The sequence below is a fragment of the Neovison vison genome, chromosome 4, assembly GCF_020171115.1.
Source record: "Neovison vison isolate M4711 chromosome 4, ASM_NN_V1, whole genome shotgun sequence".
NCBI lineage: Eukaryota > Metazoa > Chordata > Mammalia > Carnivora > Mustelidae > Neogale > Neogale vison.
In genome coordinates this window covers 49,120,166-49,135,186 of record NC_058094.1, presented here as the reverse complement: position 1 = coordinate 49,135,186, position 15,021 = coordinate 49,120,166, and the positions used below count along the sequence as shown (strand labels likewise).

Here is a 15,021-nt window from a genome sequence, read left to right as displayed (position 1 = left end):
ACCCTGGGATTATGACCTGAGCCAAAGGCAAGCCTTAAACCAACTGAGCCACCCAGGTGCCCCCTATTATTGTGTTTTTTGTTCTGTTTTGTATTTGGTCACATGCCTCAGAACAACATTATACATATTATTTGAATTCAGTGAGATTTTCATTATGTCCCAGTATGTATTCATTTTCTGTATGTTCATTTATGCTTGAAAAGAATGTTTATTTTCTAATAGCTGGGTATAAGGTTATGTATATGTTTGTTAAGTCCTGCTTGTTCTTCATTTTTTTATTTTTATTTTTTGGTTTATTTAACCTATGAAAAATTAGAGTGTATTGAAATCATCCACAACAATGCCAGTTTGTAAATTTCTTTCTGTAGCTACAAAAATCCTTTGAGGCTTTTCTCCCCTCACCGAAATGTTGAATTTGTCTGGATATTTTGTCTTGTTTGGATAGATACTTGATTTGCTCAGGAATGTTTCAGAGTAGCTAGAGAGTAGGAAAAAAGTGCAGGATGTAGAGGTCTATTCTTTATAACCCCCCCCCCCCATTTTAACCTAATCCATCAGCTCGGAGAGTGACATACTTAGAGTACCGAACTTACAGGCTGGGTTCCTCAGTTGTCTTTGGCTCAGGTGCAGATTTGGACCTTTTTTTTTTTTCTTTCTTTCTTTCTCTCTCTCTCTCTTTTTTTTTTTTTTTTTTTGGCGTGGGCTCCAAGCTTATGTGGAGCCCCACACAGGGCTCAAACTTAACAACGATGAGATCAAGACACTTAACTGGGGCTCCTGGGTGGCTCAGTGGGTTAAGCTGCTGCCTTCGGCTCAGGTCATGATCTCAGGGTACTGGCTGGGATCGAGTCCCACATCGGGCTCTCTGCTCAGCAGGGGGCCTGCTTCCCTTCCTCTCTCTCTGCCTGCTTCTCTGTCTACTTGTAATCTCTTGTCTGTCAAATAAATAAATAAAATCTTAAAAAAAAAAAAAAAAGACACTTAACTGATTGAGCTACCCAGGTGCCCCCAGATTTGGAATTTTGATCCTTTTTGCCATGTTTCTTTTCAGACTCCTTCCATTTGTCTTTGTTTCCTTCATATCTGGGGCCCTGATGGACTTCCCGCTTCTACCTTTTTGGACACTCACCCCATCTAGTTTATTTTTACCTTTCCAGGTTGATCTTCCTGAGGTGGTTGAGCTGGAGCTACTTTCCTCTAATCCTTTGTAGGAGATTGTGGTTCGTTTGAGCTCTGAAATCAGGCTTAAGAATTAACACTTCACTTCACCCAAGCATCCACTTGTGATGGAAGGGGCAGCATTACCTTTAGCAGCTGGTTGAGTTTGGGAAGATGAGAAGTTGGAGAGTGGCAGTCTTCTGCTGTACGAGTATTTCATTTTCCAGATTTCTCACTTTCTCTCCTTTGTGCCTCCTGTTCTGACTGCTGATGTAGCTGAGGTCCCAGTTTGAGATGAGAAACTTCCTGCCCTTGACCATTCTTATTCCCGAGTTTTTTCACTTTGCTAGTTCGAGTGTTTCTTCTAAGGCCGTCATTCTAGTTCTGGTTCATCTAGCTGATGCTCCGATTTCTCCTGTTCTTCCTGGAGCTGCTTTTCAACTTGTTGTTCTCTTATAGCTGGGTTAATAGGCCTTGCTGCTCCAAACATAGAAGCTGCTTGACTAGACTGGGAGGTAGTAGCCAAGGAGTCTTCTTCCTTAGGAGTACTCTGAAGCTTTAGATTCAGTTTGGTTCTTTAGGATGACCTCTGTCATCGCATCTTTAATCATCCCCAGAATAATCATCTTTGGAGCTCCTCAGCTGAACATCATGTCTGTCATATTGGTCTTCCTGGTGGTCCCACTTCCTCTGTAGTCATCATCCGTGTCGTACCCACTACCACGTTCACTTCTGCTGCTGTTTTTCCTGGAGTCATACCCTCAATCATAGTCTATGTTAGTAATCATAGCAGTCCTGGCCTCCATAATAATCATGATGTTTGCCTTCAAAGCTATCATCACCTCTTCTAGGTAGATAGTCACCCAGGCTGTCTGTTTGGGTATTTTGTGAGAATCCCGATTCCTTGCTCTGTCAAGAGAATGAGCATTCTTGTCTTTTTTCTTTCTTTCTTTTTTTTTTTTTAAGATTTTATTCATTTCTTTGACACAGAGAAAGATCACAAGTAGGCAGAGCAGCACAGAGAGAGCAAGGGGGAAGCAGGCTCCCTGCTGAGCAGAGAGCCCGATGCGGGGCTCGATCCCAGGACTCTGGGATCATGACCTGAGCTGAAGGCAGAGGCTTAACCCACTGAGCCACCCAGGCGCCCCAGCATCCTTGTCTTTATCTTGAGCTTGGTCAAGAGTGTCCATTGGAATTTTGTTAACCAGAGACACTTGTTTTTGAGTCTCAGGGTACCAAGCAAGGAAGGCAGGTTTTCAAACTCTACACAGTCAGAACCCTTCAACCTCTCTGATTTGCTGGGTTCATATGGTAAATGCACTCTACTGATATTTAATTCTCTTAAGAATTCCTTAATGTGGACTTCCCTCATGTCCTCACAAGTTGTGTTCCCTAGAGAAGCAGCAGTTTGGCAAGATAGCTCTGCTTGATACTAGCTTGCCAGGCAGCCTGTGGAGCAGTGGTCAGTTGGAGGTGCCTTACACATATTGTCATCATTACTGTGCCACGTGGTTGAAACATCTTCCAGATCATTCCGGCTTACTGGTTTGGGGACAGATAGGCTTCCCCCACCAGTGCTGCCATCCTCAGCCAGGAAGACTGTTAGGGAGATAGCCTTCCCCATCTTTCTTGCTGAGGCCACTATGTGAGGAAGCATTTTTTTTAAAGCATGCAAATTTACAGTTTTAGATCTACTTATTTGCATGTTGTATCATTTTCTTTGTTCTCCTTAATAATGCCGTTTGTCTGCTATTATCACTGATCCCAGCTTTCTGTTACATTTGTCTATTTTCCATATTTTGCTTTCTTCTGATCAGTATCTTTACTTGATAGGTATTTCTTTTTTGAATGTATCTGTGTATTTGTTGTGATTATTTCGATATTTGGACTCTCTTACTTTGTGCTTTCTGATAGTTTTGGTTATTTATGCTTTTTTTTCCTGTCTAGACTTTTTGGATGGATTGAGTTGTTAGTTTTTTAAATTTTTCTTCTACACTACTAGCTTGGAAATTATAGTCTATTTCTATAATTTTATGATTACCCTTGGAATTCTTCTGGGAATGCAGTACAGTCTAAAATTAAAGCAGATTGTAATCCTTCTGCTGAACAATTCAAGGATTTACACAGTTAACTCCTATCCTTTTCTCCCCTACCCTGCCCCCTCTTTTATATGCTTCTATTCATTGTTCCATATATTAATGGTTTATACTAGCTTTCTTTAAATACTGTAATAAGAAGTTGCTATTTTATTCAGACAAAATTTTTTAGGTATACTTGTATGCTTACAAGTTTCTTCACTCATCTTTCCCTTTTTGCCTCTTAAAGAATCCTTCTGTGGTAATTTTGTTCTTTTATGAAACATGTTCTTTAGGCTTTCTTAAAGGTCTACTGTTGATAAACTCTATATTGGTTTTTCTGGCAATGTCTTAATGCCTTTCATATTCCCCAAAGAGAATTTTGGTGCTTGAATAATTTTTGACTCAGTTCTTTGTAGATAAGCTTGTTCTCTACCTTCTACACCTTCATTGTTGCTGTTGAGAATTCTGCTATCACACTAGTCGCTTGTTTGGTGTGCAGTGTCTTTTCTCTGACTGCTTTTTATCCTGGTCCTTTTTTGGTGTCCCGCATTTTCCCTGCTCTGTGGCCACCTGTGAATGTCTTTGTTTATCCCACCTTTTATTTATTTATACATATATACGTATATGTGTATATGTATATGTGGGTGCATATATGAATGTATTTATATACATAACATATATATGCTGTATTTCTTCGAATTGTGGATAAATGTCTTTCATTGTTTGTAGGGAATTAAGTCATTTTCTCTCCTAGTGTGGCCTCTTCTTTTTTCATTTCCAAGGATATAAGTAGAAATATATGGCCAATTAGCTTCATGTCTTTTAGCCTTCCTTTGTTTTTTCCATCTCTTTATTTCAGTACTATTTAATAAATGACTTTTTCAGATTCATATTCAGATCTGCTGATTCTCTCAAGTTCTATTTAATCTGAGAAAAACCTGGAATTTAATTAATAATCATATTGACATTGGCTCATTAATTATGACAAATGTGGCATACTAATGTGAGATGTTAATAGTGGGGGAAGCTGGGGTATATGAGAATTCTGTTATCGTCACAACTTCCCTGTAAATCTGAAACTATTTCAAAAATAAAGAGTTAAAACAGGGGTGCCTGGGTGGCTCAGTCTGTTAAGTGTCTGCCTTCAGCTCAGGTCATGATTCCAGGGTGCTGGGCTTCCTGATTGGGGGGGACGCGGGGTATGGAAGGAGTCTGCTTCTCCCTCTACCTCTCCCCGCTGAACATGCTCTCGCTCTCAAATAGATAAATAAAATCTTTAAAAAAGAAGAGTTAAGTTCTGACTCTTTTTCAAATATGCAATGCCATTTTTCTTTTTGCTTGACCATGTTTTATCTTTCATTGCTAAAACTAAATTTTAAAAGTTTATACTTAATAATTATAATACATAAAAATCCATGTAGGGTCAGAAATTATTATTTCTTGTTTCTGCTCAGTCGTGTGGCTTGTTTTCTTTTAAGTTTGATTTTTTTTTTTAACTGTAGGCTCATAATTGGTTGCTCTTTGTTTCAGATAACCCCAGTGGCTGAAATTGGGGTGCTTTCCTACTAGCGTCATCTATATGCTTCTTCTGTGTTACAGGTTACAGCTGATTTGGGCTTTTGCTTCTTGTGGGAATCTCAGCTCCCTTACCTTGGAGCAGGCCCAATGCTTTCTCTCTCCATCCCAGTTCTACTATCAGCTTGCACATTCGGGCAGTACTCTAGTTAAAAAAAAATTTTTTTTTCACTTACCACTACTCACTGTCCTCTTCTTTTTTAACTCAGTTAAAAAAGCATTTTTGCTGCTATTACATGGGGTGGGTATAAGCTTGATACTTTCTTATACTTCTTGAGAACATAGCAGTGTTCAGAAATAAATTACACTGGTTTTAATTTATTCAGGATCTTTTATACTGAAGCAGGAGGACCTTTCAAAATATTTAGTATACCAGCTGCTTGAAATTGAAAACCTTCAGTTTCCATTGATTTTCTTCATTGTCCATTGATCACCTAAAGCTTCTATTCCCATTGCTTTTCTCATATGCACATGACATCTGAGGTATCTGCAGGTGATGTAATCTTTGAGCTGGTTTTCTCATCTGCAGAATGACAGCATTGGTCTGAATGACATTTCACAATCTGTGAATTTGTATTAACTAGAATTACTTGATCAAATATTATGCAACTGTTCATCTTTTTATACACACAAATGCATATATACAGGCACATAATATATGCAACTACAAATAAGAGAGTGTAATGATTTTAAAGTATTAGATTCCTGAACTTGGGGGAAGGATCTAAATGGAGCATAGAAGATACTACAAACAGGGAAAAACAAGACAAATGTTATATTCATTAGTATTTCTCAGTCTTGGGCAGAATGTTCCACTTCATCCTTTAGTGGGTTAAGGGGGGAAAGAAGTTTTAGCTTTAAAATTTTGTCATGAGGAAGAAAGACAAAGTAGCTCAGCTACTTTGTATTTTATCTAAAAAGTAAAAATTGAAGTGGGGGAAGGGAGCAGAACATGAAAACAATTAACGATAAAAAGAAACGTGTAAAATTTACTGGGGACATGACAACTAATGCAGTATATAAATCTGAACTAAAGACTGTGGTGAAAAAGTATGATCAAATGTTTGGAACAGTTGATGAAATTACAGAATGTGGGCTATATAATAGAGAATAGTACCGTACTAGTTAAATTCCTGAATTTGATCATTGTTCTGTTGTTAAAGAGCATATTCTTATTAGGAAGTATACACTGAAGTATTAAAAGATGGAGGGGCAATTTACTTAGGTGGTTCAGGTAAGTAATCTAGCAACCTAATAAATAAATACAGTATATAATATGTAAAAATTGTGTATTTGTAAGTCAACAAGTAGAGAGGGGTTGGGGGTGGGGTAGCTGGGTGCTGAGTATTAAGGAGGGCATGTGTTGTGATGAGCACTGGGTGTTAATATGCAACCAATGAACTGTTTAATGCTACATCAAAAACTAATGATGTACTATGCAGTTGCTAACTGAACATAATAAAAATAAATAAATAAATAAACGAACACGTAATGCAGGATTCTTAGCATCATTATGTATTTTGTTCAAATTGACCCAGATATTTTTCATTGGCCATATTCTTCTGTAATGCTTTAGTACTAAGTTATAATTTTAAATGAAGGACAGCTGTGAATATATCATTTGATGAGTTGAAAATATTATATTAGGTTTGGTTTCTTAATTGACTCAAACAGTTTTAATCCTATTGAAAGTTATACTCTTATCTAACACATGAATAAATTAACTTTTTAATAGGTATAAGCTGAATATTGGGACATGGCCACTGCTTCACCACGGTCTGATACTAGTAATAACGACAGTGGAAGGTTACAGTTACAGGTAACTGGTAAGTTATGTTCGTAATAACTTAAAATAGTGATTCCCCGATAAAACTTTTTTGAGACCTAATTGAGTAAACTTACTCCGCAGTTATCTTTTCTTTTGGATTCATACTGTGATGTATTTGTTGCAACAGGCCTTAAAGATAGAAACTTCCCAAAAGTTTTTTATTTATTCAGTAAATATTTTATTTATTTATTTATTTATTTATTTTAAAGATTTTATTTATTTATTTGACAGAGATCACAAGTAGGCAGAGAGGCAGGCAGAGAGAGAGAGGAGGAAGCAGGCTCCCTGCTGAGCAGAGAGCCCGATGCGGGACTCGATCCCAGGACCCTGAGATCATGACCTGAGCCGAAGGCAGCGGCTTAACCCACTGAGCCACCCAGGCACCCCAGTAAATATTTTATTGTACCTGTGCTGGATGAAGAGAAGATAAATCCTCTTTGGTGGTGGGAGAATTTGGGTATTAGAATAAGCATCTTTGAACTGGTCCTTAAATGGTTATTAGGATGGAGAAGGATGCTGAAGGCCTTTTTGCATCTATTCACGCATCCAATCATTGGGAAATATTTAAGTGGCATTACATGTATGAAAACAAAAGGCTCTAGTTCTCCAGGAATTTACTCTGTAGTGTTGAGACAGTTTGTTTTATGTGGAGAATTGTCATGCAGAGTGACTAATAACTTGATGCAGTGAGAACTGAGAGGAAGGTGTCTTTAGTCTGCTTGGGATCTGGATGGCCTGCAGACACAGGAAAACAGGGGGAGAGAAGAACTCACAGGGCATAACAGTTTTAACTCCTGGAGGAGTCAAAATTCATCTCAATGCAGAAAGTATTAGAGGGAGAAGGAACATTTGCAGAAGATGGGAGAGTCTTGGTTAGGAGATATCAGATAATTCATTCATTTTATATAAACAATATAAATACCTGTAAGATTAAAAAAAAAAAATAACCTGGAGGTAGAGTATATACTGGAGGGGTGGGGGAAGAAAGGGAGAAAGTTTGTAATAGTGAGAGACTGGCAATGGAATCCTAGTTAGACAATGAAATAAAAATATGTGCCCAAAGGAGCCAAGTTCTAAGATAGTATTGTTAAGTCAAAGGTGTAGAGTAGTGTGCATTGTATACAACCATGTGGATTTAAAAAAAAAAAAAAAAAAAAAAAAAAGGAGGGCTGTGTATGCAGCTCTGTGCTTAAAAATACTAGAAATTATATTTGTCTCGAGAGGGGTGGGATTGAAGCCAGAGTGGGAAGACTGTAATTCCTATGGTACTTACTGCTGTGAGGTCTCTAGGAATTTTCAGTGACCAGAGCTAGGAAATGTTTATTGTCTTAGAAAGAAAAAACAAATCCTGAGTTTATGCTAATAGTTCAAAGTCAGAATAGCTGTAGTCTCTAAATACCATGTTCCATTAAAAGGAGAAAAGAGATATATATATATTTTTTCCAATTTATCTATTTTCAGAAAAACATTATTCATTATTTTTTCACCACACCCAGTGCTCCATGCAAGCCGTGCCCTCTATAATACCCATCACCTGGTACCCCAACCTCCCCCCCCCCCCCCCGCCACTTCAAACCCTCAGATTGTTTTTCAGAGTCCATAGTCTCTCATGGTTCACTTCCCCTTCCAATTTACCCAAATTCCCTTCTCCTCTCTAACGCCCCTTGTCCTCCATGCTATTTGTTATGCTCCACAAATAAGTGAAACCATATGATAATTGACTCTCTCTGCTTGACTTATTTCACTCAGCATAATCTGAAAAGAGATATTTTTATCTTATTTGACTTTGTATTTGTTGTTTTTCTCTTAGCCCAGAAATCTTAATTCCAAATGACAATAACATAATTGTATCTGTGTTATCCTGAAACACACACACACATTGGCAATGTTAAAATTACTGAAAACAGCAGGCCCACTCACTGCAGCTTAAGAGTTCTTTGTGAGTCCCCCCCCCGCCTTTACAGGATGTATAACCAGAATCGCACATTTGAAAGTAACTTCTAATGTAATTTTCCATTTGGTTTTACTATCAACTGGATAATCGGTTAGCTTTATTGCTTTCATTTATTTTTATTAAGTTTTGTCTGTTGCATGTAAAGAAAACATTTATATAGCTCTGGAGTTAAAACTGTTAAATCAAGGTACATTTGAAGAGGCCTGGTTACTCCATGCCATCCCTTCCACCTCTCTCCATTACCTAAAAACGTACATAAACATTTTTATTAGTTTCAGTTTATTTTCCCATTTCTTTTTGAAAATATAAGCAGATGTGTACAATATATATATTCATACATCTCCTCCCAGCCTGGCACTTAAGGTACTTTTCTGCACCTGACTTTTCCATGTAACAGTAGTAATCTCCTGAGGTTTGCTGCATAGTAGGGTATATACCTTTTTGTTGCTGCACAATAAATACTCTGTTAAATAGATGTACCAAAGCTAATTCAACCAGTCTTCTGTTGATGGACATCATGGTTCTACTCTTTTGCTGTTACAAATAGTACTACAATAAATAGCTTTATGCAAATGCCATTTCTTGTTTTTGCTCATGTTTCATTAGGATAGAATCCAAGAATGAGATTGCTGAGTCAAGGAGTAAACACATGTAATATTGCCAGTTATTGCCGTATTCCTCTCTATAAGATCTCTACCGTTTTCTGTTCCCAGCTATCTAAGAGAGTGCCTATTTCCCCATAGCCTCATCAAAATATGTTATCAAGCTTTGGTTTGTCAACAGGTAAAAAGTGGTATTTAAGATAGTGTCATTGTAACTGTCTCTTCTCTCATTATGAGTGAGGTTGAGCCAGGTTTAAGGGTTATTGTATTTCATTTTCAGTCAACCGTTGGGATGTATATTTTGAAGTAATTCCCTGGATGATTCTGATATGTACTCCACTTAACCGCTTACATAATTCCAGATATTTCTTCTTTTGTTCGATATAAGAGACTTAGAGCCACATTTTTGGTTTTCAGTGTTATTTGTGCAGGACCTGCCTGCGGCCACCTTACCTGATGTGTAACTTTCTTCCTAGTTTTGACCTTTCTGTGAGTTCTTAGTTGAAGTAACAAAAACCTGATCTGACTGAATTGAGCCAAAAAGAAACTTACTGAGCAGCTACCAGATAGCTCATGGAATCACCAGAAGTCTAGAGAACCAGTTGGTAAATAGGTGTGGACCAGAGAAGTGCAAGTAGTGCCAGTGTATGGTATTTATCTTTTTGAGTATCATTTACTGTTCTTTGAAATACGGTGATGCTCTTGGGAAACTGAACTGGGGCATATGCTAGATGGTACCAGATTTTAGGCTTTTCTCCCTTCTCTTCTTGTCTTTACCTTTCTTTCATTTTGTTGATCTGATTTTTTTAAATACAAAGCACCTTAAAATCCAGTCTTACTAATTTAGCAGTACCTTTTGGAATAAATATTTACTGTTTTTCCAGTTAAGACCAAGAATCAGAGTAAGTTCCTTCTGTTAGTAATAGGAAAGCAACCAAGATTTTTGGACTCCCAAGTTGTTGCTCCTTTTATTAGAGAACAGTGACCTCTGTGTTGATTTATCTTCCTTCCTTCCTTCCTTTCTTTGTATTGATATTTCTTTTACTTTTAGAATAATCAGTACCATGACTAAGGCTCTTCTGCTATTGCAGTCTGGCAGATTATGGTCTGTAAACTGAATTACTCTATTAGCTGATTTATTTTTATTCCTATTTTTAACCCATAACTGATTTGGCAATAATAAGATCATGAATATTGATCATGCAGAGCAGGAAAAGTGTAACAGAAGAAAATAGAAGAGAAAGCTACCTACCATAATACGGTATCAATACTGGAATGAAGCATGCACATAAACATAATAGCACCCAGACGAGTATCAACCTTAGTAGTTGAGATTTCAGGCTTTCTGCAGGAAATGCAAGGCATGTTAAAACAGACTTGAGATTGAAAAATTAATGGGCTCTTATATTCACATTCATGATTTGTTTAGGTATTAGGTCTCCTAGTACCTTACTATCATTTTTTAAATTTAATTGTGCTCATATGTATCATCATATTTTTGTATGAATGTGGTGAATTACGAATTTAACTTTACTCTTCTCAAATGCTTCAACATTTATGGAATAATCTGTCTTTTCCCACTGATGAGAAATGCCACCATTGTCATACACAAATATTCTCTTCTCTTCATTTCTGTCCTTACATCATAGTCAGACTGTTTTAATAACTTCCATTTTATAGTACTTTATTTTTTTCTGTTGTATAGTACTTAAAAAGTATATTGGGAAAAATCTCTCATTACTTGGTAATTTAAAGTATATCTTCATTATTCTTGAATTTTCTTTACCTTTCATTTGAATTTGAGAGTCTCCTTCCCTTTTCCTCTGTTGTGCCCCCCCAAAACCTCCTCAAAACCATGTTAATGTTTTCGTTTAGGTCATTTAAAAATAATTTGTTAAATTAGAGATAATTGAAATATTTCAGTGTAAAACTTCAAATCCAGGAATATATCATGTCGTTCCCTTAAGTCTTTCATGTCCATCAGTGAAGTTTTATAGTTATCTTCATGTAGATCCTATACATTTATTAAGATTATTACTAGGTTTTTTTTTGAGGGCAGGTGTTACTGTGAGTGGGATTCTTAAATTCTCTCTCTTTTCATACACATATACAGGACTCTCTTTCTGATAGATTTTAGGTATTTATATAATGACATTTTGTGTATAACACAAAGGCAACTTAATAAATGAGAAAATGAAGTTTATCCTATTTACTTCACTAACTAGGATTCTTATTTGAATTAATAAGGTTTATCTTTACTTAAAATGGTAGCGTTTGTTACTTATATGTACATTTTTTTGCCATCATATTATACTTTTTTTGTGAAATTAAAAATTTTAATAATCACTTTCCTTACCTTGCCGACGCCTAGTATTATTGAAGACTTTGCCAATAAAAGGTATACAGTGGATATATTTTGAATGTATCTGCAATTAACTCAGAAGAGTTAATACATGTAGTAATTAATAATAAATAGAATAATAGTTGCTAGTTCTTAAATACAGTATTTTCTTTTGAGTCTCTCTTTCTGTTCTTGGGATATTAATTGAAGACTCTAGGGCACTTGGGTAGCTCAGTCAGTTAAGCATCCAGTTCTTGGTTTTGGCTCGGGTCATGATCTCAGGGTTGTGAAATGGATTAAGCCCTGCGTCATGCTCCATTCTGGGCCTGGAGCCTGCTTAGGATATTTTCTCTCTCCCTGTGTGTCCCGTTCTCCCACCCTCTTTTTTCTCTTTCTGAAAAGAAGAAAAATTAATTGAAGACGCTACTGTATTTCAAATACTCTTCTTCTGCTGCAGCATTTATCACTTCGTATTTCAGTGATTTCTTCATGTGACTGTGTTACTGTTCTTTCATCATAGACTAGAAGCCTACATTAGCTTATGTTCCTACTTGAACATGTGATACAGGCATGGCATGGAAGGGGAAGGGTATTCCCCTTTCTCAGACTCACAGTATTCATAAGTAATAAACTGTAGAGGTGATCTTGCTAAGTTGTTACTGCTGCTTGGTAGTCAGTACTTTGCCCTGAAAATTTGTACTCCTCATTTGAATTAGTAGTTGCAAAAATAATATTTAAAAGTAATTGTTGAGCCTAAATTAAACAGGTCTTCCTCCAAATCCGTCAAATCTGATATAAAATTCACTTCATGAATGGTTGGGATTAATTTCTCAAATGATATTTTGAAATTAATGTTTTTATTTGAAAAAGCAAGTACTTCCCCCTTTTTGGAAACGAACTTTCCTGGTAAAGCATTTTTTTGAAATTGCTGAAGTTTATCTAATTTTCAGTAGGCAAGTATGAAACACTACCTGACAGAGAGGTTCATAGGTATGTTGAATCTGAAAATACTTCTTTCTTTTGAGGTTTGATGCAGTTCAGTATTAAATTCAAATTGTTGGCAAGGATGTGGAGAAATTGGCATCCTTCTATCCTGCTGGTGGGAATGTAAAATGGTACCACCATTTTGGAAAACAGTCTGGCATTATTCCACAGAGTTATTATACCCAGCAGTTCCACTCCCAAATGTATGCCAAAAGAAATGAAAATATATGTCCACATAAAAACTTGTGCACTAATGTTGAGCAGTATTACACACAATAGACAAAAAGTAGAAACAACCCAGATCTCTCTCAACTGATGAATCAGTAAATAAAAAGTATACCCATACAGTGGGAATATTATTTGTTAGTAAAAGGATTAAAGTACTGATACATGCTACAACATGGATGAACCTTGAAAGCATACTGAGTGACAGAAGCCAGTAACAGAAGACCATGTGTTGTGTGAATCCATTTCTGTGAAACGTTCCTGTTTAGGCAAATCTAGAGAGAGAGAGAGAGAGAGAGAGTGTGTACCTGTGGGTTGCCTAGGGCTGATGTGGGGACTAGGAAGAAATGTGGTGACTGGGGTTTCTTTTTAGGATAATGAATATGTTTTTAAAGTTGCTTGTGGTAATGGTTGCATAACTGTGAGTATATTAAAACCATTGAATTGTACAAGTTAAATGGGTGAATTACATGGTATATGAATTACATTTCAGTAAAACTGTTAAAAATTCAAGTGGTTCTCAGGCATTATCAATAACCTTTTGTATTGTTTCTTCATTCTCCAATGAAAAGAGTAATTTAAGTTGCTTAAGAAACAGTTCTTTTTTTTTTTTTTTTTTTAAGATTTTATATATTTGAGAGAGAGAGAGCAAGAGAGGGAGAAGCAAACTCCCCCCCCCCCCCCCCGAGCAGGGATCCCGAGATGGGCCTCGATCCCAGGGCTCCAGGATTGTGACCTGAGCCAAAGGCAGACACTCAGTTGACTCAGCCACCCAGGCTCCCCAACAGTTCATTTTTATTGATTGATTCCTACAAAGTACTACTTTTGGTGCACCTATATTCACTAGTGGTTATCATGTTTCTGTTAGTTTCTAGTGCCAAACTAAAAAGAAAAAAGAACTGGTTTGGAACAGCAGTATATACAGAAGTAATTGTAGATGGAGAAATTAAGAAAACAGCAAAATCCAGTAGTTCTTCTAATCCAAAATGGGATGAACAGCTAACCGTGTAAGTACCTTGTATAGAGAATGTAGGATTTCCAAAAGGTGGGGGGCAGCGTATGCTCCCTTAGAATGCTTTTGGTTGTTCTTCTGTTGTAGTTGTAGGATAATCTGGAAGTAAGTAGTGTTATTTTCCAGTGTGAATAGATAATTTTAAGTATGAAAACATTTTTGGTTAGTTTTGTTTTCTTTAGAGAGGAAGCATTGTAATTCTTGCTTTTTGGTTTATTAACTGAATTATTCCATACAGCCATATTTTCTGTTACTGTCTTGTAAAAAAAAAAGACAATCACTGTTAATTTTTGTCCTTTCTAAAAGATAATGTTATAAATTTTATATAGTAAAATTATTAAAAATAACATCATCAGTTCTCTTAAATATTTAGGAATTTGTTCAGATAGAACTAGTGTTACTGTGAAATCTCAACAAGACTCTTACCTGTTCGTGGTGTTTTGGTTTTGTGATTATAGGAATTCTTACCTAATTATTGAAGTCCTAATGCACTTGAAGGGAAATAATTGGTTTTCTTTATAATTCAGATAGTTTGCTGTTTCATACAATATTTTTTCTCAAAACTGAATTCATGGCTTTTTAAAAATTACTGAAATAAATGTGTATTCCTGTATTTTTGTTATAATTTTACCCTTACAGAAATGTGACCCCACAGTCTACATTGGAATTTCGAGTTTGGAGTCATTATACTTTAAAAGCTGATGCTTTATTAGGAAGAGCAACAATAGATCTGAAACAAGCTCTGTTAATACACAATAGAAAATGTAAGTTCTAATCTTTGTTTCTTTAAAAATTTATTTTAGGTACTATTCAAAGTATTCTGAAGTCCAAAAGCAAAAATAGTTTTGTATTTATAAAAGAGAACTTGAGTTATTGCTGTTATTGCTCTTAATAGAGTTTGTGGCTCTGTTTGAAATAGGAAATACATACCTCTGGCCTTTTTCTAACAGATTTTACAAAATGGTCTTAGTCATCCACGAGTACCCTGTTACCAGTGATAAGAATGATTTATTATTTACTAATTTTGTACTTTAAAACTTGAAAAATGATCATAATCTGAGTACTCTAACTTGGTTGATAATTTGTAAAAATAAATTCTAACTCTTAAATTTTCTTACTAATAACTAGTTGATTATAGAAAATATAGAGAATATACAAAATTACAGAGGAAAATAAATTGTTATTCCACTATCCAAGATTAAGCATTCCTAATAACTTAGTCTCTTGTCTCTTTCCTGTTCATAGATATAAACATATTTTTCTT

General features: G+C 36.1%; 1 protein-coding gene and 1 pseudogene across 2 annotated transcripts in view; one reads left to right on the top strand and one right to left on the bottom strand.

Annotated features, from left to right (window-relative positions):
- The window catches only part of WWP1 (WW domain containing E3 ubiquitin protein ligase 1), a 112,148-nt gene that overhangs the window by 25,414 nt on the left and 71,713 nt on the right, over positions 1-15,021 (top strand). For both annotated transcript variants that reach the window (XM_044245365.1, XM_044245364.1), the window contains exons 3-5: positions 6,547-6,637; positions 13,614-13,752; positions 14,397-14,521. In XM_044245365.1, the coding sequence (XP_044101300.1) occupies positions 6,568-6,637; positions 13,614-13,752; positions 14,397-14,521 (334 nt within the window). In that variant the 5' untranslated portion in view covers positions 6,547-6,567. The remainder of the gene's footprint in view (positions 1-6,546; positions 6,638-13,613; positions 13,753-14,396; positions 14,522-15,021) is intronic.
- LOC122905319 lies at positions 48-2,863 on the bottom strand (annotated as a pseudogene).